At 35.6% G+C, this 26573-nt stretch overlaps 1 protein-coding gene across 2 annotated transcripts in view; it reads left to right on the plus strand.

Annotated features, from left to right (window-relative positions):
- Nucleotides 1-26573, plus strand: part of ROBO2 (roundabout guidance receptor 2) — a 625847-nt gene that overhangs the window by 84131 nt on the left and 515143 nt on the right. The window contains exon 1 of one of the 2 annotated variants that reach the window (XM_068690931.1): nucleotides 20670-20736. The exons of the other annotated variant lie outside the window; for it this stretch is intronic. Coding sequence (XP_068547032.1) covers nucleotides 20715-20736 — 22 coding nt within the window. The 5' untranslated portion in view covers nucleotides 20670-20714. Of the gene's footprint in view, nucleotides 1-20669; nucleotides 20737-26573 lie in introns of those variants that run through there. 2 annotated transcript variants of the gene reach the window in all.

A 26573-nucleotide genomic window follows, 5' to 3' on the forward strand; every position in this document is an offset into this window, starting at 1 on the left:
TTTTAATTTGACTGCAAAGGGAAAATAATTTTAGGATCAGGAACATTCCCCTTTAATTTTCCTTCTGCTAAAACTTATGACCACAGCTATATGGAGCCCTTTAGAAGTTGTCAACATTGAACTGTGTCCAGAAGCAACGATGCAGTGAGTGCTATTCCTTGAAAAAAATAATATATCTTGCAAGTAGTAGCACTCAGCAAGTAGAAGAGCACACCTGGTACAAAGCAGCACTTCAGGGTTTGTTTCCTTTGGGCAAACGAAGATCCTGAATGAGTATCCTGGATTGTTGTAGGTATTTAAGCATAAGAGGTCAAGCAGTTGGTTTGAGATAAAGAGGAGTGAGGAATGCATTTGGTTCAGAAAACCCATTTTGGGGCTGTCTAGGTCTTCATAAACATGAAATGAAGTCACATCACCATAACATTAATATAAAATGTCAGAAGCATGTTACAAACTTAGTTCAGAAGTATTGTATTGACCACAGTTGTCATTATTTAGCATGGACAGCAGACCTTGTGTTATGCTCCAAATTCTTCTCTCCATCCTTGGTATTTAATTTTCCTGCTGTCAGAAATATTCACATTCAAATTGTTACACTGTATTTTTTGGGTTGTTACCTTCGTGTCTCTCTGTTTAAGAGATATTCCTTATTCCTTTATGAACAATTACCATTACTCATGTATGGGGAAAAAAAAAAAAAAAAAAAGAAAGAAATAAAAAGACTTCTATGAATCTGCACCTGAACTGGAAACTAAATTTAAATCTTGAATTGCTAGTCTGTTATTTTGAGGACAGTGAGGCCGATGAGCCTATTCTCATTGCTTCTTCAGCAAGATTAGTTGACTCCCTCAAAATAAAAGAAAAAAACATTTTGTGGGTCTGGTGAAAATGAAACAAGGTGAAGTGCCTTGTGAATAGGTAGTAGTTCCCTTTTGTTCTAGCCAAAATTGTTATTAGTAAGAGCATACAGATATTATTAGCAGTGATAAAAAAGAAGGAGCGTGTCACTTTACACAAACACCCAAACATTTCAGTGCATGGCAGATTACCCGAGCCTCTTTTTCTCTGGGAAATTTTGCATCAAGAAGCTTAAGAAAGGAGTAGATTAGGTCAGGCAAGCAAACCCAGATATAAAGACTGGGTTGTTTTCGACCAAAGGGAGAATTATGCACTAGACTACACTCTGCCAGTTATGAGGTCTTTGGCACAGGCTAGCACTATAATTTGCAATTGCTTTTTCTCATCAGCATATTTAGTAAGATAAAAATATTTTACTATTTATTATCTATACATAGATTGTGACCAGCTTGACACAAAGCATCAAATGGTGTTTGAGGAAGAGAAAAATATATTCCTTCTGAGTTTAAGTAAAGTTGTTTTAGAATAATTTAGAAGGGTATAAGCAGAAAATTCTCTTTGGAGTGAATTGATAACTGGGTATACGATTTAAAACCAAGAAATACTGTGCAGATTTCTCCTTGAAACATGTCTTAATTTCCATGTCCATGCTTTGAGTCTTAAATTAAAAGGCTAGTAAGCACATTTACCATTCTACATTTGGGTTAATTTTAGAGCAGTGCTTTGATTTTTGTTCCCTAATGCTCTATTGATGACCCCTTTTCAACTGCCCAGAAAGGACCACCCTGACTAAAATGCAAGGCAGTTGCTGGAATCCACATTAGTTACATGCTCTTCTTCCCTTTGAGAAGAAATTGCCAGCTGAGCAGGACTGTAATGAATTCTTATGTGTTTTGTAGTGTGAACTGCCATCAATTAGGAGCTAAGCTGAGACCATCAAACTCATTTTAATTAGAACCTCTGATTGGATTTATGCCAAGATCCCAAAGGTAAAAATCTAGTACACAGATTTACCATCTTCTCCAAGTGAAAATTTTAATTCTAGTCAATTCTCCTTGCTTGCTGTGAGTGTGTGCATATGTGCCTGCATTTGAGGTTAGACTTTATTTTCATATGTGAATAGTGGAGATGTTCATACACACATTACAGTGCTAAGAGCATCCTATTATTCCATCCCTGTCATACACCATTCCATTTCTACTGGCAGGCAGAAAAGCAATTTTATCTCTCACATTTTTATTGTATATATTTAATTTCTAATGAGATTCAGGGATTCTCCATTCCCAAGGCACACTATCTTTCATTATTACCACAATACAATAAAATGTATAAAATAATAACAGAGAATAATAATAATAACTGATGTGTAATTATCAACCTCATTCTGTCTTGAATCTGTTGTTACGAAGTCTGACAATTGTGTCTTAGTAATATGAACACCTAACCTCTGGATGTTGCAGCTTGGAAAGATAATTTCTTATTAAGTTTTACTATTATTATTATTTTAACCTTCAAAATCTGTGATATGAAATTCATGCTTAGAGTTCAGTAAGCCATATCCCCTTCTCTGAAATGCAAAATGGTTTCCCATATGGCTTGAAAAATATGCAAATATGCTTTTTGTGGCACAGAAAATGTCTGTATATTGCATGCGTTTGTGTGTAAAGAAAAATCCACGTGTAATGGTCTCCAGAATAGCCTTCATACTGAGTAACTTTGAGATCGGTGAACCTTAGAAACAGAATGATAGCTAAGAGATAGTTTTAGAGTTAAAAATATATATATGGAAATAAAAATCTATAGAACCCTATGTAAATAGCTGGAGGCTAGAGGAATTAGACAGAGAAAAATTGTGTCTGCTCAGGTAACAGACAATTCAGACCATGTTGTTGACCCATTAAGCCACCTATGATAGCACTGAGACAGAAGCCAGGGACTTTAGTTCAATCCCCAATTAGGTCATCCAATCAAAATGTATTTAGGAATACATCTAACCAGAAGAGTATCAGGATGTCTCAACTCCTTCCCTTTCTGTATAGCGTTGACTAAATCTCAGGCAACAGCATTGGGAACAAAATAAATACAAGACCACCGGTATACCAACAGCTTGCAGTTGCACTGAAAACATGACTTGAGGTATAAATGCACATTCATATTGATGACATGTTTCAGGGGTACCTGTTGAGACTTAGTTGTATTTATAGCACAATGGGTATTATTGAAACAGTATTATATACATAACTCCTTTCTCCATGGCTTAACTTTTTCTTGATGTTTAGGCCAGACTTCAGCTTTAAAAATATTTTCAGGAAGAGCTTATAATGTTAAAAATCATGGAACACAAAAACTAGTGGTTCTCAATGACATTTCAAAGGAGATTCAGTGCTTTATGTAGTTGTGGTGGTATTTTGTTGTTGTTTTTGTGCATGGCATGGAAACATTCCAAAGTAACCAGACATTTTTATACAGTTCAGAAACTCTTTAAAGATCTTAACTGAACTCTGTCTTGTGAAAAATCTAATATTTTAACAAACATTTTATTTATTTATTTATTTTTAATCAAGTATGTACATAATCTGATTATCTGGCAGGTTCAGTTTCTTGGAAAATCAAATCACTACTGGTGCCAAGTATTTACTGAAAAAAAAAAAAAAAAAAAAAAAGGATGTTGAAGGAAGAGCTTGAATTTCTTGGATTTCAGAAATCTCTTCCAGGCTTATGTTTAGCAATAAGCTAAAACATTAAACATTTTTTCCTGAAGCGTTCCCAGTTATTGTCATCGTGTTACCTATGGATATTATGAGTTCCTTTTCTGGGGAAGGGTGTTCTGTGGATACGTATATGACTATTTATTTACCTTGAAGTGAAGTGCTGCTTAGACAAAGTGATTCATCTGCAGTTTTCATGATATGAAATAATGTTTATAGTGGGTTTTATTTTCTTGTGTTTTCCATTATATTATGAATATATATATTTTTTTAATCGGGTGAAATCTGATAACAATTCAAATGGGCATTGAGTAGTCACAGATGTAAAAGTTCATAACTGGCTATATAAAATAACAATGTATTCTTCCTGAATCAGATGTTCTGTGCACAGACTGCTGATTTTTAATTGGATGTGTACTTACAACAAAGATTTTGATTACAGTAAAAAAGGTAAAACCTCTTATGCATCTGGGCATAAGCATCTGGTAGAATGTATAAATAAAACACTAGACTAGGTCTGCATCCAAGATTAACCATCCCTGTGTGCCAAGTGTCATATTTGCAGAGGGAAAGAACTAAGTGAAAACCTCATCACCCAACTTCTGCCTTCCTCTAGACAAAATTTTAGAACAATGAAGGGTACAAGGCTTTCAAACAAAGCAACCCTTTTCTGAAGATCAAGTCCACTTACTTTTGCAGATTATATTCAGCAGAAGCATTTCCCCCCACTACAGCTTGTGAATCTTCAACTGAGTCAAGGAAATGATATGATGTTCAGCAGACTCCAGTCAACACAGATTACATTCTTTGTACCATGAGAGTAAGGGAAAAAAATACATTTGTTGAGACCAAAGGGCACACAGAGGCAGCCTCTGAGTAATTCAAACATAAACAGGAAAGAAACTTGATAGAAAAGCTTGGCACTGTTCCATGTCAAGGCTAATTACTGCCGCTTTTTTCATGCAAAGTTCTGAATTAATAAGGTAGAGAAAATAGAGAATGGAGAGCATGCAGTTTTGTTCAAGGGTACAACTTCACCTTTAAAATCCTTTGCTTGCTCTTGAATTTAGAAGAATCCATAAGAACTGTTTCACAAAAATGTGTTGGCTGAAACAGTGAAAACAAACAAACAAACAAATTTTGATTTAATTGACATACAAAAACTGTTGTTAGGATTCCATGGTTGTTGCAGTCTTATATTTTGTTAATCAGAGACACTGGCAGATTTTATGTACAATAAGTTAAATCTTATCTGCCTAGTGTTATGCAGCTAAGCAATTGATTTGTTTTCTCCTATAAATATTCAAAAAAAACCTTTTGAAGTGCAGTTTACTTCTTTTAGCATTAAAAAAATATGGATATAATAATTATGTAAGTAAAATGACAGATGTAGGATTTCAGCATGTAAAGTAAAAGATAATCTATTGTTTAAGGTAAATGTGGATATAAACCAAACATCCTCTTCAGTTTTGGCACAACCCTGAAAATCCTGCTCCAAAGTATAAGGCCTCAGCCTGGTAAACAGTCCATCTGAAGGCAATGAACTAGCTTCTTGGGTGATGCATTTTAAGGGAAAGGAAGGGGAAACAGGAAAGGATTAATATACATATATATATATATATGTATATATAAACACACATACATATATAAAAACAAAAATGCAAAAAAAATTCAAAAATAATTTTAATAAACTAAATTTCCTGAAGTGGAATCAGTGTCCAACCACCTTTTTTTTTTTTTTTTAACAGAATATGAAAGGAAGAAGGACTTCCAACAGTTGACAACCCTTCCCTCCCCCTACCTCCCACTTCTTTTTTTTTTAAGAAGTAAAAGGGACCTCACTTGATATGTTTGAGGACATTGTCACTGGAGTGTAAAACATTAAAGCTGGCTGAGCAAAGGGACAAACTGCTTTCCTCCTGAGATCTTTCATGATGTGGAGACAAGATTCACATTCCATATCAAACAGCTTTCTCATGACTAGAGTGCAAAATAAGCTGTTTCTAATCGATCTCTTTGTATAGTACTCAAATAGATGCGTGTGTTTTTGGGTGTGTGCATGTTAACTCTTGGGAAAAAAAAAAATAAAAATCCTGGGAACTGATAGACAATTGATAACAATTATCTGTTTAATTTTGCCTTGAACTTAATGCCAAACAAGTTCATGTTTTCCCACTACCACTTTGATGTTATATTGATTGCTTTGGTCAAAGTGAAAAGCTTGAAAACCAGAAAGTTGCAATAACTTTGTATAGAATGCATACTATCACTTTCTGCTTTTTGTAGTTGAAGACATCCCTTGTTTACTAATGACTTGACATAGCTATAAACCGATTTTATGTGTGCAGCCTTACACACCCTACATATATGTGGTCACTGCCAAGTGCTAAGTATTCTCAGAGTTCAAAAATATCTATTGCCTGGATGTGTTGCTCAAGTGACATCATTCAAGCAATTTTAGCACATTTTATGAAGGCAATATGAATACCACATTTTAAATTTGCCCAGGTCCTCTTGCCATTTTTATGTCAAGAGCTGGAAAATACTAGAAATTAGATCCTTTAGTTTCAGTCCTGCTTGCCATTCTGCATGGAAAAATGTGGTTACTCTACAAACTGTACTTTTTACTGAGTGCACAAGTTTGTGTTCTCAAGGCCAAGAACATTTGATACTTCCAGGCAGATTAAGAGCAATTCTAACAGCATAAATGCAGGACACAGTATGAAGGCAAAGACAAATCTACTGTTTCACTGAAGGCCATTAAATACTGTGATTTTTGGCAAACTTATCCATTACTGTGTTAAACTATAACAGAGATACGTTCAGAGGGGAAACAGTATCCCCTTTGTTGAGCCAGAAAAAAAAATCCTGTTTCCAAACTGCCCTTATAAATTCTTACTGAACCCTTTCAAGTAGCTTGCCAAAACATTAGGCAGTTTTAGGAGAACACTGGGGTGCAGATTAATTCTTAATAAATTGATTGATATTCCTACAAGTAAGCAAGCAGTCTGTGTGCTCAGATGCAATTTAAGTCCCGTGTATCTGACAGTTTCTTCTATAAATTATGGTTTAATTCTTTAAAAGACCAGTGTGTCATTTGTATTAGGAGCCTTCAAGTACTTACAGTTGTTTCACATTATAGCTTATTGTATTACAGTTCTGGTATATTCTTTCTGTAAGTAATCTTGTGGGAGCCAAAGAAATAGGAGCCCTTCAACATGCAACAGCAATGACTTTTCCATGTTTCCGTTATGAACTGTGGTAATGGGAGAAAAGTCTGAAGAAACTAATGGAAGCTTCTTGAGCATCCAGTTTTCTTTCAATTTGATTTTCAATGGTTTTATTATTATTACTACTATTATTAAAAAAAAAAAAAAAAAAGAATCAGGGGGAGTCTGATCAGGGGGAGTCTGGTGCTTCCCTCACGGGCAGTAAATATTCACTGAGTGTTGAGTTGAAAGAAATGGAGAAAAGTTTACTAAAGTAAGTTGTCAGGGAAGAACACAGCCATATAATATATGCATCTCTTTGCACAACTTTGAGCAACTATAGTCAGTCACAATGGATATATATTTTGCAAATGCAGGCAAAGCTTTTTCTATTTTTTTGTTATGATTCCCCACCCTCCCCTCCAGTTTCACGTGGACCTTAAAAAGGCTTGAGTACACTGCCTGGGTCCCTCTTGAAATACTCATGGACAGGTAGCAGAAAGAAGCTACCGTTCTTGTCCCTGGTCTGCTGAGCTCATCGATAGTGCTCCCATGTATTGTCACTGAAGCTCAATTGTATTTATACAATTCAATCGTCTTATCTGCTAGAATAAGAGAAGGGGAGACTTCCATGAATTACATCAATTTGGACAAACGATCAGCCTGTCATCCTATAGAGATGGGGAATTTGCTGTTTGGCCACCACAGTTCTGTGTTTGTCAGGGGCCTTCCAGCACTCTGCACACTGTTGCTGCTACTAATCCTACCATTTGCATACAGCACCAGCTGGTCAGAGAGCTGCCCATGGCAAAATGAACAAGTGGGAACACCCAACAAATCTGGCATATAATTTCTGGAGAATGAGATGCATCCCTGTCAGTAAACGTAAATTCCCAGAAGCCTAAAACTCCATTTCAGTTGTTTTGGTCTGGATGGTTGTGGTGACTGAGTGGAAACCCCAAAGAAATTGAAAATTTTCAGATAGAGAAAAAAAAAAGGTATGATGAGCCACTTCAGATAAGACTTCACAAGAGATGAAATTGCCCTACAGGCAAAAACCTATTATCATATGAATTTCCAATGGAAAAGTGTGAAGAAAGAATACATAAACATGAAAAGTAATAATTTGATTGCTTTGAAAGTTGACCACATATTTGTTGCAGATGTTTGATTAGGACCATTAAGGAAAATAGCATTTTATGTGCTTTAGCTATGCTTTTCTGAGGAATAAGTGTATTTTTCTACAACAAATATGACACGGAATCACTGAGTTTTGACTGGGAGGGTGTGTTCGTTTTTTGTTTTTTTTTTATAATTATTGTGATTTTTTTTCCCAGTTGTCAACATATACTTTTTTACATACATAGAACAGATGAATGATCAAATGAAAGCCTTGCATTTCTTGTTTCTTAAACTGAGTTTTTATTCATATACACGTTTAAAGATAAATATCCTGTAAGCACCATTAGAAATCAAACTAGAAACATTTTTTCAAACAAAATGAAACTACCATATATTAAACACGAGAGCAAAGATTACACTAAACGTCTTTTTTGTTGTTGTTGTTTTGTTTTGTTTTAGCATATTTTTATATCACACAATTTCCGTCCTTTAATTATTTCCATAGTTGCTTTTAAACTTTTGGGGCTACTTTTTGAAGAAATTGGATGTACATGTAATTTCTAGTTCACAAGAAGTTGCCAGTTGTTTAGATTAACAGGTGTTTGTCCAGTGAAAAATAGGTTCCTGGAAAGCACTTCCTAGAATTTTGGGGATGAGAGAGTGTAAATTATTTTATGTTTGTTAAATACACACATATGAGACTAATTTATTTAATTTATTTATTGCATCACTTAACTTTTTCTACTAACTTTGCTTTTAAGCCAAATCTCAACCTTCAGTCTAATAAAGAAGTAGTCCAAGGATGCTAGTGACTAGCACCTATGTATGTGTGTTGGAATTGATGCCTGTGTTTCATTTTGAGACATACCTAGACAATAAGATGTTTGAATCATGGAAAAGGCCACGTTGAAGAAGAGCATTACCTCCCAGCTTCATCTGTTTGTGTAGCCACAAGTTTCTGGAAACCTGAGACTATATATGATATCTAAAAGTACTCTAACATCTGAAATAAGCTCTTTATTTCTTCTCAGAGAAGTGAACTTTTGAAAAGTATGATATTCAAGTTTTGAAGCTAACTGTCATGAGTGGGCAGAGGAGGAATGCTGCTGAACAGAAACAAGTTAAGTATTTTCCTTTTTTAAAGCAAATCTTTGAAAAATATCTTATAAATATAATTCTGCAGGAAAGGTTCGGATTTATATTAACAGATCACTGAATATTTTGAATTATTACTTATGTAGTGTTAGAGCTACTAATTTGGTGCACATGTATTCTGATACTGTCTTTTTTTGGTCATTTGATAATGGCTATTCTTGCATATGCATACTTTTTCCTTTATACTTTTTTTAACTTTTCTATGGATGAAAAGCTACAAACCCATTGTGGTGCCCAGGTAGTTGTACAACATACAATCATATACAATATTCATGTATACTGTAAGAACGCTGTGCAAGTTTCTAGCCAACTCAAAACCACAGGGGTCGTGGTGCCATACTGATCATTTCTAGACTGTTAAAATGTACTTGCAGGTTAAAATATATATATATATATATATTTCTGATATATAGAATCCAAATAGCTTATATATGAACAAAAATATTTTCTACTTTTCCGATTTTCTTAATATGCATCCATAATAAGGATGGGATACCATGGAGGCTATTTTATTGTCTCATTATAACGTAGTTCATTGATCCCAATCGTTAAATCATTTTTATGGCACATTAAAAATATCATGATATCAGGAAACCTGTATGTCAGCTTGAGGGACTTTTTTACAAACCAAGTGCATTCCACATGGACACTGAAAACAAATCATAGCAGTCTATTCTATAATTGACTCATATAGGCATTTTCCAATCTTGAAGTCTTTGCTCAAATCGATCTTTGTTCAGACTGGGAAAAGGGCTTGGAAATAGCTGAGTTTTTGTCCAAGCTTTGTGTTATCCCTTACCTTAGAAGCATTTTTTTTTTTTTTTCTGGCAGTGGTGGTAATGTTGTGTTCTTGTTTTTGGTGGATTGCATTGAAATACTTAATCAAATATTGATAAAAAGAACATCTATTCTGAAGTAAATTTTCCATCACTTTTTGGTATTTGATTTCACTGTAAAGAGCAAGAAGATTACGAAAGCAGTTCATGATTTGGCATTATTCTGTTTCAAAATGCATGTATCATCCTCTTTACCAGACCTGTAGTAAAATATTGCACTAACTACATTTTGACTACACCACAGAAACTCAGTAGCAAGCATCACTTCTCAAGCAGGAAAGTCAAGCATCTGATTCTGATGTCAGATTTGCAGCATGCTTCACTTCATATTAGGAAAGACTTTCTAAGTAGCATGTGCACTTATATCTATCTACCTTTCAAAGAATGAGCCTTGTTCTATTTATCTTTTTCTTTCTTTTAGTCCTAAAGTTTCTTCCACTATTTGTTAATAGTGACGGTTTCCCTCCATTTCGAAGATCAAAACAGTAACTGCTGAAACAGCAAACATTTGCAGCCTTCATTTTTGTCTCCAGCCTTCCATTGATATTCAGTCTCTGTTTCTAAATTCAGAAATGAATGTGAAATTGTCTGGGGTGGATGCAGAAGGCTGTAGAAAATCATCCAAATGTAGTTTTAATACGTTATCTTATGCTATATTAAATCGGAGCTGATAGCACCTTTGCAAAGCAAAATGAATCCTATGGAATCTGAGCCAGGGGACCTAATCCAAATTTTTTGTCTAAGAAGAACTTCAGGCATCTGCTCAGAAAGAACATAGTGCCTGCAAATACCTCGGTTTATATTCCATTTCCTGCAGAGCTTGTCATCAAAAACTCTACCCCTCTCTTTACCTCACAGAAATACTTGGGCAAGTTTTGTAGCTGTTATGAACCATCAAAATTTATATGAAGTAATGCCACTTACTAAAAACTGAGGATATTCTCATTTTTAGTTGCTGTTTTTTTCCAGGAGGAAAGAGGTGTCCTTCACTCTTCAGATAACTTCATTATTGGGAGGGTGAATACTAATTTTCTAGCTCATTCTAATTCTCTAGGGATAATTTGGCTGCTGTGCAAAAATGTAAAATGATTGTGTTTCCAACCTGGTTTCCCAGACACCTATTTCTGCATAGTTCTTCTTATGTGTTTGATGGGGGAAGATCATCCTACTCAATTAGAGACTCAAAGACTAACTTTTCAGTGATGATTATGACATGATAAATCATGTGAAAATAGCCTGATCAGTTGATAAATCATAGTTAACAAGTAATAGCTAATAACTAATTAGATGCAGTTGTTTTTTGTTTGTGTCTTTCTGTACTCTGAGGTGAAAAGAAAACAAACTAATTTAATGGTAGTATTAAGGGAACATTCAAAGCAATGGAGACTGTATTCATGTAAATACAAGGGAAAGTATATATGATATTTGTATTACTCATTGCATTAGTATTCTACCCAGAAATATTTACAATGGCAAAACATATCTTTGCTAAAAAAATACGTAGTATATATATTTTTGCAACTGTCTTTTAACACAATTTTAAAGAGACTTCATAGTAATGTCTGGTTTTGTATAATCTTAGGTATACTTATAAGATATTATTAATGATTTTTCCCAGGGTTTGTCTAGTGTGGTTGTAAAATACTGAAAAAAGAAAAAGAAAAAAAAAAAGTATGTATGACCTGTCTGAAAGAGTAACAGGTGTACTTGTCTCAACCCATGCACAACCTCCCTTCTCCTGTGTACTCATAATGTGTACACTTTCTATTTCTATCTCTTTTTTTTTTCTTTTTTTTTTTTTTTAAATCAGATTTTATATGCAAAATGAATTCTGTGATGTGAACCGGTTTAATCTACTGAGGGCTAGGTTTTGCTCTTTGTACCTATCTGTGGAAATGAAGTGATTGGCACTTAATCAGTTCAGGAAATGTTGTCCCTAAAGAAACACTCCTCTTGTACTGACATGAAATGGTTTACTTCATTTTCTTCTAAGCACAGTAACTTTGGTCATGAACAGCTCAGAAAGGTGGAGAAGAAAGCAGTTTCATTTCTCTAACACATGGGATAAACATTGCATAGGTAGTTATGGTGACTCATCTACATATTTGATGTGGAAGAATAAGAGTATCTTACAAATGAACAAAAATGCAATCCAGAACAAGGGAAGTTTGGGCAAAACTGCATGCAAATTCTTCAAGAACCCCTTTACAAGGGTTCTGAAAATAAAGCAGTTCATTTCACTTTCCCATTTGACAGTTAGGCTCCTTAAAGGACCAACTTTTGTGTCATTTGTAGGTTACTTTGGTGTTGAGCATCCATCTGCTGGGAATATAACTGAGGCAGGCATTTGATCTCCTGCCAGTTACAATTCATCAATACATCAGTAGCAATCAAATGTTGCTAGCTGAGCTATTCTTGTGGTAAAGATTAACATTATGAGCCCTCTGCCTACTGCTACTTGGACTTTTCCATAGTCCTTGATCTAGTTATGCACAGTTTTTGTCAAGTACAATCTTGAGACTTCATATAGGACTCATGTCTTGCCAGAAATCATTACTTTCCTCAATGACTGTATACATTTATTTATCAAAACTGTTACCAGAGCCATAGACTCTACAGTGGGATTCTGTTGGTATAGGTGCCCTGTGTATATGCAGCTGCATTAAAATGAAATTTCCCTTGCTGCAATAAAAGAACTTCAAGCATTCAGCACTGCAGTAATTGCAATGAATACTTTCTGGCCAGCAATGAGTGGGAAAACCCATTTTCCTCTGACCTGCAAGCTTTTTTTTTTTTAAGTATATGTTGATAATCTTAGAATTCAACACAGAGACGTAGTATAACTCTCATCATCCAAGGCATTGTATTTGGAGGGAAGTAATTGATTGCTGGTTAGTTGTAGCTGTGACTTGGGTTTCGATTAGAAAAATAACTTAAAAACTCTAACAGAAAGCAGCTATTTTGCACACTGCTAAAAAGCATTTGTGTAAGTTTGGTGTGTTTGACTCATGCATAATGTATACTCCTTAATGACCTGCATAGCCAAAGGATGGCACTTTAAATTGATGAGTGTGATATATTCATACGTAGAACAAATTAGTTTAAGGACAGATGAAGAATAGATGTGCAGTCCAGCTAGCATGAACTGTAACAATTATAGAGATTATTACAACCACAGTCTAATACCTTCCAGACATCAGAAATCATTAAGTGTCAGAGTTATGGAGATCTACAAGATAGTTTATCATAAAAAAATATTATTGTATTACAGCAGTTTCAATTTTGCCACTATATTTGATATTAAAAGAATATATCTACTAAAAATATTTATTTTCACAGGTTTCTAACTTAACCTTATAAACATGCTCAAGAAGAACCGTGACAAAAGAATGTGTACCCCACATGAAAATGAGAGGAATACAGACAGGGTGGTGAATGTGTCTTGGAGCACTTTGTTTCCAATGCACAAGAACATGTTTTAAGTCAGTAAAAGTCAGGGTAAAACTACTAATCTGAGCAAAGCCTGTCTCTCGGACAGGTGGGACTGAAAAGAGCTCGTTTGCTTGAGGCTAACTTTGCAAATAAGTTTTTTAGTCATATCTATAACAAGAATCTGTAAAATATTATAATATCAGAACTCACTTCAGACTGCAGTTGTGTTAAAAAGTGAACTCGAACCAGACCAATAAATCCTAATATCCACAAGTTTGCAGGTGTACTTTGAGCTGAAAATGGTTAAATTTCATGAGTTGGACTACTCCCAAAAATTACACTTAAGAAAAAACAGTTTGAAAGCAAAATTGATTAGATATGACATTTTTCCTGTTGCAAAGGCTATGAAGGAATGACATGACTACTTAACTGGATTCTTTACTACTCTTAATCCTTCCATTTACAGTTTCACTGGCAATAACAAGTTCTTCAGTCACAAGGACTTTGCTTTTTACCTTCATAAGATAAAAAAGGTAGGTGTATGCGCCTGTACCCGAGACTACCGTGGCAATGATCAGGAAGTAATCAGGAAGTTTATGAAAAATGAGTATTTCTTCTTTTAAAAATGAGTTATTTTGAAATATAATTTTCAACATAACCCCAGACACTTAAAAAAAAAAAAAAAAAAAAAAAAAAGCTATCCTTTACCCAAATCATGCTCTCTGACATTCTGAGCAAATGCTGTGTGCACATTCATACCTAGATATTCGCAGATTCATACATACAAGCCATGGCGTTGGTACTGATGCTTAAATTTGGGAGTCATTGTTAAGCTCCAGTATTATTCCCATGCCACTCATGGGAAATGGTAGAAATGCCGTCATCTGGATGAGGAGTTGGTAAGACAGTCCAGCTGCTGGGGTGCTAACTTAGCTCATGGAGCTGTTTTGACCATAAATACATTACATTTAGGGCCATTATATATTAGATATTTAAGGTCAGATGCAACAATTACTTAGGTACCTACTACTTAACCCCAATGCTACTCAAATTTAGGTACCTGCATTCAGGGTGCACCAGTGGTGTTTACAAAAATGTAGTCTGACTTTTCTTCAAAGCCACAGAGAAAAGTCAGCTGAAGAGCGTTCAGTTTACCTGATATTTAGGTAAATAGTTCATAGCAGTTTAAAAATGAAATTTTGTATAAACAACCATAAGGAGCTTTATTATACCTAGGACTGTATTCTTGGAGTGAGCTAGCTTGGGGCTGCGTGGTGAGAGACTGAATTTAAAAGCAAGAATCCGAACTCTGGTTCAGTCCATCAGCTGCCATTGCCAGAGCTGAAAGTGATACAAAGCCCCAGACTTTCTCCCTGCAGCTGTATCTCCTTATCATAACAGTACATAATGATGAAAAGTACAATTCTTATCAAGAGAAGGAAGTAAATGAATGTGTTTTTGTTTGTTTGTTTGCACGAAAACAAACAAACAAACAAACAAACAAAAAACAGCAAGCCAACCCTTGATATGTTGCCTGTCAACAAAATGCTATGAATCTTCACATGAGAAGTTTCTTGGTTATAATGAGGTTTATATGTAGATTTATTTATTTATTTATTTTTAATTTTAGTCAGCTGCTTGCATCTACTCTAGATTTGACTACATATGGAATGCACAACATGAAAAATAAAAATAAGGAGGACAGCATTTTGTTGTTAAATTGATGACAAGCAGGTATTTTGGGGATATATGCATCTAAATTTGAAGTTTTCCAAAACCATTTGACCTGGTTATTTAGGCAGCTAGCTGCTGTTTGGCTGCAATGGATGTTAAGTCTTAATTCTTCTGAAGATATGACAGCTGAAATTGTTTTCTTCATAATAGCCATCAATTACTCAGGAAGGCATCATGTGAGGATTCTAAATGGAAGAATAACAACAAAAATGTGCTCATGCTTAAACTGGTGAAATTCAAATTTAGGTGGTGAGGCAAACAAAACAAACAAACAAACAAAAAAAAACAGGAACAGCTATCATTCTTTTCTGTTCCTAGTACTTTTTAGGCAAATTTTAGACAAATTCTGCTTATGGCAGGGCACATTATTACTCAAACCCTCACAAACACAGCCATACTATTCATGAATAATATTTCTGCCTTTAAGACCAGAAACACTGTAACATGATGTAACAACTGTTACGATAACTGTAAGCTGATGCCAACAAAATAAATAAATAAAACAAACAATTAAATTCAGTGAAAGGCTGTTATTTAATAATAATAATAATAATAATAATAATAATAATAATAATAATAATAATAATAATAATAATAATAAGGTTCCCCACCATGATTAAAATATTTGCAATGAAACCATGGGTAATCCATAATGAAGTCAGATTTTAAACTTTTCTTATAACTCCACAGTCCACTTCTGTAGTTTTAGACCTATTATATAATCACTCTCATTATTTTATAGGTCAGTTGCTGAAAATATTCTCAAAAATATGAAAATCACCCAAAGAACCATAAGATTTCATCTTTAACATTATAGAGTATTTAATTTCCATGAAGTTTCCAGTCTATACCACTTAATGAGATCCTTCTCCATGTCATACATAAAATATTATTTTTTTCTGTGTAAAGTTATTATCTTCCTCCAATCATTTAATATTTTCAATTCAGACAGCAATTTGTTGATTCCAAAATTTTTATAACAAACAACATGTTTGTTATACAGTTCAGTCAGGTAGTTTAAGAAAAAGTAACTGAAGGTGTGCGCACAGGTCAAACTCTCAAGAAAAGAGTCTCTTCCAGGTTCAAAGTGGATTCCACCATTGCTCACTTCATCCCTGCATACAAGTGGTTAAAAGGGAATTGAACACAGTTTAGCTTCTGTGCAGTGAGTCCTCTTGGCTCCCTCACCTTGCCCTCATTCCCACACAGACTGCCCTGGAATGCCATCTTCCGCTCTCCCATTACATGGGTTAGGATGGTTTGGTATTTGGTGTGTGCACCAAATGAAAAGAGTGCATGCTCTTGCTCTCTAGGGGAGTTGTGCAGCCAAGTTCCACGCTGCTGCAGCTTCATTGCTAATAATAGCTTTAAAATAGCTATGGCTATACTAAAGCACAAAAGTAACTGAAGTAGATATACCCCAATTATGTATTGACTAGTGCACAGAGGACAGAAAATAGCGAGGGGTTTCTCCCATGGATTAAGTTGGTTCTACAGCACTGACAGGACTACAAATTTGGCAGAAACTTTTCTTTTATCTGACTGTGCAAAGACAAGGAGACCAGAGTAAGAAGTAACTTTTTCCACTGCTACTCTATGTTAAAGAGCAAATCCTCTACCCAAACTATTTCCTGTATGGGATAGAAATACAATTTAATAAGTAAGCCTGCTTTAAGCTTCTTTTCATTATTTTTATTTAATTTCAATATTTTTTTTTTCACATATTCTGACAATATGTTATTAGTACTCTTCCCAGCTATTTAGAAGGAAGTCAGGAAGGTCTATACTGTTAAGTACTGCTTTGGTGCTATGGGATTCATGTTCAGGGGATTCCTTTTCACAATGTTGTAACCTCCTTATCTCAAGTTGACATTGCACACTACTCATAACTATCTGTGGCAGAAGCTTTATCAGTACCTTCAGCAAGAAGCACTGCTTTCTAGTTCAAATAAAGTCTCTGTGTTTACAGTTAGAAACGTCAATCATTTTGGTCTGTATTCTCACTGTTACTTAGTGTCTTGCTTGTCAGTGAATAGCTCCCTGGCTTTACCAGAAACCCTGATATAATCTGGAAAAAAAAAAAAAAAAAAAAGGGGAAAAAAAAAAGCAAGGAAAAGTCTACAACAGTGCACAATGCAGAATGTCATTTATTTATTTATTTATTTATCTATTTACAAAAAAAATACTTAATAAAAGGGATCTACCTAGCTGTTGATACTTTTTTTTGTATCTATTTCTGTTGCTTAAATCTCCTAGCACTTCAGGAAACATTAGGTAGGATATGATAATAAAATGTTGTGGAAATTTTGAGATATTTGGGCTCAACTTTTGATCTGTTTTCATGACACGGTTATATAGATATAATGTGCACCTTTCCAGAAGTCAAATTCATTCTTTCCTTTGCAGTGGACATCAACAGCATGCATGCATTCCTTCCTCATGCCAAAATATAACTTAGCTTAGTTCATTGGCTAAGTCCCTCAGTCATTCACATTTTCAATGTTATGTGTACTTTGTAGTCAGTGTGTCTTCACACAAGTCATGGTTAAATAATACACGCAAGGTCAAACTACAAAGAATCCAGTTGCTCTGGCAGAGAAAGCCATTATAGAAAATGTAAGAAGACTACAGAATCCTTTTGCACAAGGTGTGTTCTTCACATTAGTATGAAACAGCCTTAACAAACTAGACACTTTAGTTGTGCAGCTTCAGAAAAAACTTATTTTCTCCTTCGTCTCTTTGTAAGCTTTCAAAGAAATCAGTATGTCTGTAGTCTAGTTAATCCAATAGCTCTTATTCCTCTGGGTCAAGGTTATCCAGTTGTCAGATGGGATATAAGTTTTCTGTATGACACTGACATTTGGGGGCTAAAAGGTCGAATCTGGGATTGCTGCTTTGTTCTGGTCATTTTGCTCTGCATAAAATATATAATGTAGCATCTTAAAGATCACTTGTACTGGAATTTCCAAGTCAGAGTGGCAAAGTTTGACCTCAGTTTCCAGGTAGTATCTCCTCTGTCAATAAGAACAGGTTTTGTTTCTCCACTGTTTTTTTCAGCATATGTGACTCAGTATTCCACTGGGTTGTCACCCACTATTTTAATTTGTGTGGTGGCAGATTGTTGTCCTCCTACAGTTTTTACCAATTTTATAGGTCATTACTAGTTGACTAAAACTGGTGTAATTCTCCTCTGCCAGCTGATATTTAATAATAACTGTCATTCCTACCCAGACTGTGCACAAGTAAGTTCTGACAATATGTAACTCACAGCACATATATGGATCAACTATGTTACATTCTTTTGACAAGCCATTTACTTGACTGATAAAAATCAAGGAATGAGTGGATGAACCTTGAGAGGAAGCTAATTCATGTGTTTATTGGGAATTTGATCTTATGTTGGCCTCTTTATTTGGAATTATCAGAGTTTTGTGCTAGAAATGGCTTATTTAAAAGGTAACACTAGGAAATGTGTTAGCTTTACTCTTTGTACTAGTTATATAACGCTGAAGACCTGAAGCGGGGTGCATTGAATGTAAAGTCATAGAAAAAGTGAGATGTGATGGGGCTTTCCTGCCCATGAAACCAAGGTCAATTGCTTTATTTGCAAACTGTTTAAATCTTCTTGCATTCCAACTTTAAATGAGGAACTGCCAAGATTTATAGTTCCTAAGGGGGCCCTAAGAGCTCCCTACAGTGAAAAAGTTGGAGTGAAAACATGTCTTTTACTTCCACTAAAGAAGAAGTATTGTGTGCAGGTAGGTCAGAGAAACACGGTTGGTTCACTGCTGACTTACAGTATGACCTGAGCAAGTTATATAAGCCCATTGTTTCTGCTTTCTTATGCGTAAAATAGGCAAGATATTTCAGAGGCTGCTTGTGTACTTTAATTGGTTGAGTGTTTCCTATATAGAAGATAAAAGCAGATCACGGCATGTTTAAGCATCACATTTCCCTTTTATTTATTTATTTATTTATTTATTTTACCAACATGACCAGAGTTTTCATTCTTCCTCTTACACTTTGCCAGTATTTGGGCCTGAAAGTTCTTTTTTTCTCACATTCTTCTCATCCAGTTTTTTTCTCTTTCTTTTTTTCTTTTTTCTTTTTTCTTTTCCTTTTTTTCTCTTTCTCTTATTTAATTTATTTATTTTCATCTTCTGTGTGCCTTTGTTCTCCCTTTCTTGCCTGGTTCATTCTGCTTCTCTGCCTTTCGTCCTGCTGTTTCACTATATTCACAACATAAATCATTTTTATCCCAGGGTCTTGCTGAGTATTCAATACACTGAGGCACGTTTTTACTGCTCTCTGTGTAGACACTCTGTGAAACATCAGGCCCTGGAGGATGTGTGGGTTCTCACTTCACATTCTCAAGTACTTCTACCTCCTTTGTGCAAGTGCTTCAAGGTCTGCTGGAGTCAAACCAACCCTGAGAAGCTCAGGGTTACAAAAAGGACAGCTGCCATCCTTGATTTTGCCTGTGGTTCTGGTCAGGAATCTCCCAAGGAACTTTAATTTACAAAAAATGCGACTGCTGAGTCATAATCACTGACTTGGAGGGGTCTGAGAGGCAAATCAGTGAGCCAACTATTGATTGGACTGTCATTTTATGGTGCATAATACATATGCAGAGGTGTTGGGAGGGAAACAGGAAGAGAAGGAATTGCCAGACCAGAAAAGGATGAAAGGAGGCTTGAGGGGCTGGGAGGCCAAGTTAGCTTAAAGAGGCCCTGTGCCAAATAGCAGCATTCAATCTGAATGCTTATATTGTTACAGAAATGATTTAAGGTTGTCAAGCTTTGTCGTATGAGTGGAGGTACTGCCTCAGTGCAGAAAGTACAAAGTAATATATGAACATTGCAGCACAGTGGTACACTTGCATCTTCTCTGACACAGCAAACAACAAAAATTTCTACAGGCAAATAAAGGCAGTCTTTTAGAAAGAGTACATTATCCTTTTTTTTTTTTTTTTTTTTTTTTTTTTTTTTTTTTTTTTTAAAGCTGTCTAGTCTCATTCATTTTATTCCTAGTTCTTAGCTGCCAAAACACTCATTTCTACACAGGGAGAGCCAAAACTGACTCCCGTTGTTGGACATCACAGAATAGATAGAATATTGGCATACAGTAAGTGATTACTGCCACTCTCCTCTGCAAACCCCATATTTTTACTGTTCTATCCTGGCTATGCATTGATAGATACATTTTCTCCCTGTCAATTTATAAAAGCTACAACTTGTGAGCCTAGAAAAAGTATACCTGGTGGTCTGAACTCAAGGATTTCAAAAGGAATATTAAGAAGGTTTGTTGTAGAATAAGGTTTGCAAATCACGGTATAGTTCTTTCCTGTTATATTTCACCCCCAAATAATAGCTAAATGAAGCATCCATTGCATGCTGGCATATTCTAGCACTCGTGAATCACATGTTGACTGGAACTTTACTGACAGGTTGCAATTCTCTTTTAATATCTTGTGATTTATCTGTTGAATTATGTATTCTGAGAGTTTCAGACTCTTGATAGATACACATTTATGGATTATTTTACTACTATCCTCTTACTCCCTCTTACTCCTACCCAGGTGCAGAAAGAAAAGGCTCATCATTGCGTGCAGGTGTAAATGCAGGTGTAAAGTGGGAGGGGTAAAGAGGAGTGGGATCACAATGAAAGGTCTGGAGGAGCAAGGTACTGTGTTTTTTAAAATCCTTATTTCTTGGGCTTGTCTTCATTGTGGTAGGGACTGCTTGAAAATAAATGTTTCAGGGTGTAGTTGTTCATTTTTAAACTCTAGGGTTGTTTGGCCTGACATAACCAAAACAGAATGTTCTCAGGTATTTAGTCCTCATTATTGTGAAAAGAAAGTCCAACTGGTCTCCTTGGTTTATGTTTCCAATGTTTTCTGTGCATATGTCTAACCTTTTCATTGAGAAAATGAAAAATGTGTTTATTAAATGACCTTTAGTTTTTGCTATCTACTCAAGCGTTCTTTGTAGTGGCACAGTAATACCATTACCTTGACTTTTGTATCACTCATACAGTTTCTCTTCATGCCTGTCACTAACATTGGCTGAGCTAGTAAGTAGTAAGAAAAAAAAGATGATAAAAAGGAAAAAGCACAATCTGATTTGGATTGTTAGGAAATTTAGTCCTCTAGATATGTTTGTTCCAGCTATGCTTACTTATTGTTTATTTTTACATTTATACCTAGTGTTTTCTATTTCTTTGTTAAATTTGTTAATCTTCAATCTAAATATGTTTAATCAGGTATATATGTGTGGAGAAACAAAGTCTAGGACAAGTTTAATGTGAGATGTTTTTGGTCTGAGTCATAGCTGTGGTTTGCCTTGATGTAAAACCTTCTACAATACCACGCTGTTACACTTCCACGTGCAAAACAGTTGCATTTCTTTGAAGTTAAAATGAAAGGGCTTCACTGTTTTCTCTGTCTTCAGCATAATCAAGCAGTAAGAGCCTATTCCTAAATCCTACATTTAACTTTCAGTCTGACCTTGGATTAATCCCTTTACATCACCATGCCTCTGTTTCCTTTCCTGCCCAGGATCAGCATGCAGTGCAGTGAGAGTTGGGGGAGCTCGGTCTTAATTCTTTAATACAGCTGGAAAAAATCCCTCAAGACATAAGCTAACAGTTTTCAAGCCATGCTTGTTGGCTGTGTTCCAGTTTGAGTGAAGCACAGAGCTACAGGACAACTAATATGGCTTGAAAATATCACTTGAAAGCCTTGATCTTGATAACATTTTGACTAATGCATAACTTGCAGAAAGATGTTTGGTTTCTATCTGAAAATATCAAGAGATTTACAACATGCCACTTCTTTTTTGTAATTTTGTCCTTTGTTGTGCGATTGATTTCCAAGCACATTGGACGCTGTTGTAACACATAAATTTAATAAGAAAAGTAATCTACTCAGTTTTCTTTCTTTTCCTGGTATGTAGGAAAGAAGTATGGAGTATATACATTTAAGAATAAGTGACCCCGGGAGTTCACTTGCTTTGCCAGTGACAAGGACTCCTGAAGCAGGGCCGATGTGCATACAGATAGATGATTTCCTGTTGTTTGTTTCTACTCTAATCAAGCTGATTGGGATGAATGATAATGGTGATGTCTTTCTCACATACCAGAAATGTTCTTTGCTTGGGAGATGGAAACCATTTGCAGCAGCAATAGTAGTTGACTTAAGATGGGATATTTGATCATTACCTTCATAATGGGAGTAGCTGTTTTTTCACATATATGGCTACTTATGAGTTTAGAAAATAACAGCATGCTTCATACATCGATCTGAAAAAGCTCTTTGTAAAAAGGGTCAGCACTGTTATTCCCACTGAACAAATGATGAAATGGATGAACAGACATACAGAAAAGCTAACTCTAGGTGATGAGCAGACTGCTGACAGGGGACTTGGGTCCTTACAGTCTCCTAGTCCCAACAGTCCTATGACTCCCCAAGTGAAAACCCTGAGCCAATTTACTGCTGCTACTTTCCAGAAATTAAGAGTGTTGGTCCCAAGAACAGACTATTCCTTAAACAAGCCATGGCCAGATTTGCATGAAGTCTATTTCTATTCTGATGGCTGGGGCTTGATAGTTCAAAACCTGTCGTTATTTGTATATGGTCTTGGAGTCAAATTCACTCTTCAGTACCAAAACACAAAATACAAAACCATTTTCATACAAACCCATGGGTTCTTCGAAAGGGAAATATAAATTTTGAAGTCTTGGGTAGGGATTCTTTTATGTGCAGGCTTTGTGGAGAAGGAAAAGCATTGTCATTTTGGACAGTACTGACACCTACCTACACACAGACAGCATTCTACTGTCTGTCCACAAAGCTAACGGAGGACATGTTCCACATGAAAATTAAAAGAAGTGGCAATTACAGTAAATCATATGTTAACCAAGATTTGTGCATGATTTTTAAATTTCCCATTACCTTTTTGTTATCTAGCCATTCATTGACTTAATTGATACACTACATATCTTCTTTTGTGCCAGATACATTTGTTTTCTTCCTGCTAGGTCACAGTTTTACAATTATCACCATAGCAACATTCGTGCTATAATAAGAAGATACATCTTCTGAATGGCTGGTGATACAACATTAACTGTTAGAACATAACATTTTTCATGTTGGAAACATCTGGAGTTCACAACTAGCAAAGATCTGTAAAAATGTCTGTAGCTCTTTAATAATCACCCAAGGCTGCACTTGCAAGCTTTATTACGATACATTTACAAACATTCCTCAGTCACCAGCCACGGAATGTGATAAAACTAAACTTTATTCCAACACAAAAAATTAAAACATAAAGTTCATTGTACAAGTCATGTGGTTTAAAAGAGGGGGAGTGGGGGGAAAGATGGGGAGAGAGAGGATTTGAATTGCCCTTTGTGCAGAGGCCTTTATTTTAGAGTTGGGCCATATCCCATTCCTCTGCTATTCCCAGCCTATTACCTACAGCACTAATATTGCTATTTACTGGCTGATTATATCCTCCGGCAAGATTCAGACTGTGTCTACTTCCCTGCTGCAAACTAATCAGTTTTCAAAATTAGTTATTGATCTCAGGCTCATTGTGGAGGACAAATTTAGTGGCTGGTTCATTGAGTATCAACAGTGCCACTCTTTGTGTGAGCTGCATAGAAGTGAAAACAAACAAGATATTCAGGCCCTCGTACATATAATCTAATATAAGGACATACAAGGCAAGTATAAATGCAGTGCCAAATGAAATATATATATATATATATTTTATTTTATTTTTTAAGAGAAAGATGACCTAAAGCAATACAAGGCAATACATTCCTTTGTTAATGTACACATATAATTACTACTATGTTTTAGTAACTCTTAGTAAATATTCTATCTACTGTGCAGTGTTTTTCTAAGTCAGAATATATGTATCAAAACTGTTACTGAAACATGCTACTGTTACTTAATTTGAAGGTGGCTTTTTTGGTAGTTGTTGGTTTTGTTCTGTTAAGGGTAGGAAATCATGTAACCGTAGACTAGTTTGAATTAGAAGGAACTTTAAAGACCATCCATTTCAAGCCCCTCTCCCATGGGTAGGGACACCTCCCACTAGACCAGGTTGTCCAAAGCACCAGCCAGCGTGGCCTTGAACACCTCTAGGGATGGGGCATCCACAGCTTCTCTGGGCAACCTGTTCTTGTGCCTCACCACCCTCATAGTAAAGAATTTCCTCCCAATATCCAACGTAAAATCTCCCCTCTTTTAGTTTAAAACTCTTACCCCTTGTCCTATTGCTACACTTCCTAAGAAAGAGTTCCTCTTCTCCTCTCCTTTAGGCCCTGTTTAAATACTGGAATGCCATTATATTTGTTTCTCTAGGCTGAATAATCCCCACTCTCTTCATAGGAGAGGTCCTCCAGCCCTCTCCTTCCTGGAACTCCATGGGAGTCCATCCCCTGGACTCACTCTAACAGGTTTGTGTCTTTATTACGTTGGGTGCCCCAGAGCTGAACACGGTACTTCGGGTGGGATCTCATGAGAGTGATTAGAGTGGCAGAACCTCCGTTGATCTGCTGGTCCTGCTTTTTTAGAGCCCAAGATATGATTGACCTTCTGGGTACTACAGCATACATTCTCAGCTTGTTGTAGTTTTTCATCCACCAACACCCCTAAGTGCTTCTCTGCAGCAATGTTCTTAATCTGTTCTCTGCCCAGCCTGTATTTGTGTTTGGGACTGCCCTGATCCAGGTACAAGACCTTGCACTTGGCTGTGTTGAACTTCATGAGGTTTGCATGAGCCCACCTCTCAAGCCTGTCAAAGTTCCTCTAGATGGCATCGCTTCCCTGTGGTGTGTCAACTGTACCACTCGACTTGGTCCACAAACTTTCTGAGGGTGCACTCAAATGAGTTTATCTTTTCAAGATAGACCTTTCTTGATATTTTAAGTGAGAAAGGTGTTAGACATGAGGAAGAAATTCTTTACTATGAGCATGATGAGGCAATAGAACAGGTTGCCCAGAGCAAGTTGTGGATGCCCCATCCCTGGAAGTGTTTAAGGCCGGATTGGATGAGGCTTTGAGCAACCTGGTTTAGTGGGAGATGTCCTTGCCCATGGTGGAGAGGGGTTGGAACTGGATGATTTTTAAGGTCCCTTCCAACCCAAACAATTCTGTAATTCTATGACTATATGGATGAAGTCAGAAAGATTTTCAAACAATAGGTACTTTGCACTTGTTTTAGTGAGAAAAAAATGTATGGTCATTATCTATTGCCTAGTTCTGTGAAACTGTGTTACATGTTTTCAATGATTATGCTGTTGTTACTTCAGTTTTGATGGGAATTTATCGAATGCAGCTAATTTTTATTTGGGAAAGTTTCCTTCTAAGAAGTTGAGAGAGAAAGATAGTCAATAACCCAATGTTTTCCTGGAGGGGAAAGAGCAATGTCCAAGTTGTTTCTTTACCTGAATGGAAGAATATGAATGCTGGGTTGTGGTGTTTCTAAATTTTGTCCCCAGGGAAAACTAAAAACAAAAATAACTTTAATTCTTTTTTTTCTGAGAAAAAAAGTTCTCATATAGCTTCAGTTGCAAGAATGTATTTCTTAGTCCCTTTAGGAAAAGTCATAGTCCATAGAATCATATTTAAAATATGGAAAGTTTCCAAAATACACTTAATAAGTGTTTATTGCCATCCCACTGCCATAATTTAATAACTTATTTTAAAAATCAGTATTAGATTTTTTTTTTTCTGTTTCTTAAACAGTATTATCAATCTTTGCACTGGAAGGAAAAAAATATATTTCACTGTTGAAACAGCATACAAAACATTTATGAGGTATATATATGTATTCGAAAATTAAGTTAAGGTCAAGCCTTTTATTTTATTATGAGCTCCTTGAATTTTATTTCTAGCCTTGTACTTAATGTGTCCAAAACTGAGAATGTAAAAAACACTATTTGTACAGTTTTCATTAAAAACTATAATTTTCCAAAATTCACTCAAAACTTAGCCCAATTTTCCCCAAAGCTTTATGAACCTGGACTGTATTTCTGATTTATAAGAAAACCGTAAACTGTATATATGCTCCTTGGCTTTGCTTGAGTTTTGACAACTTTTTTTTTTTTTTTTTTTAATGTGCACAAAATTTGGATCCTTGATGAATAGTTGGTGGTCTGTAATTATTCTTATTTCTCTGATGCATATACATATATATATCTCCAAGTTTCTGGAACAAAAGTTTTTGATTTGTATTGATACAAATTAGAAATTACTAAGAGTTTTATAACAAAGTTCATTATAAGTTGAGAGCTTAATTCCTGCATGTGTAAAACATGTACAAAAGACATTTAGAGCTAGAGTGCATAAACAATACAGATCCTAAGTACCATGGGAATCAAAAAATTCTTAAAGGAGAAATAAGAGTTAACCTGATTCATTCTGTATTCCACAATCCAATTTTGTTGTATTGTGTTGTGCTTGATACATGTTTCCTGTTTTTCCACAGTTCTGGAATGAAGAGAGCATG

Source organism: Anas acuta, chromosome 1 (assembly GCF_963932015.1).
Source record: "Anas acuta chromosome 1, bAnaAcu1.1, whole genome shotgun sequence".
NCBI lineage: Eukaryota > Metazoa > Chordata > Aves > Anseriformes > Anatidae > Anas > Anas acuta.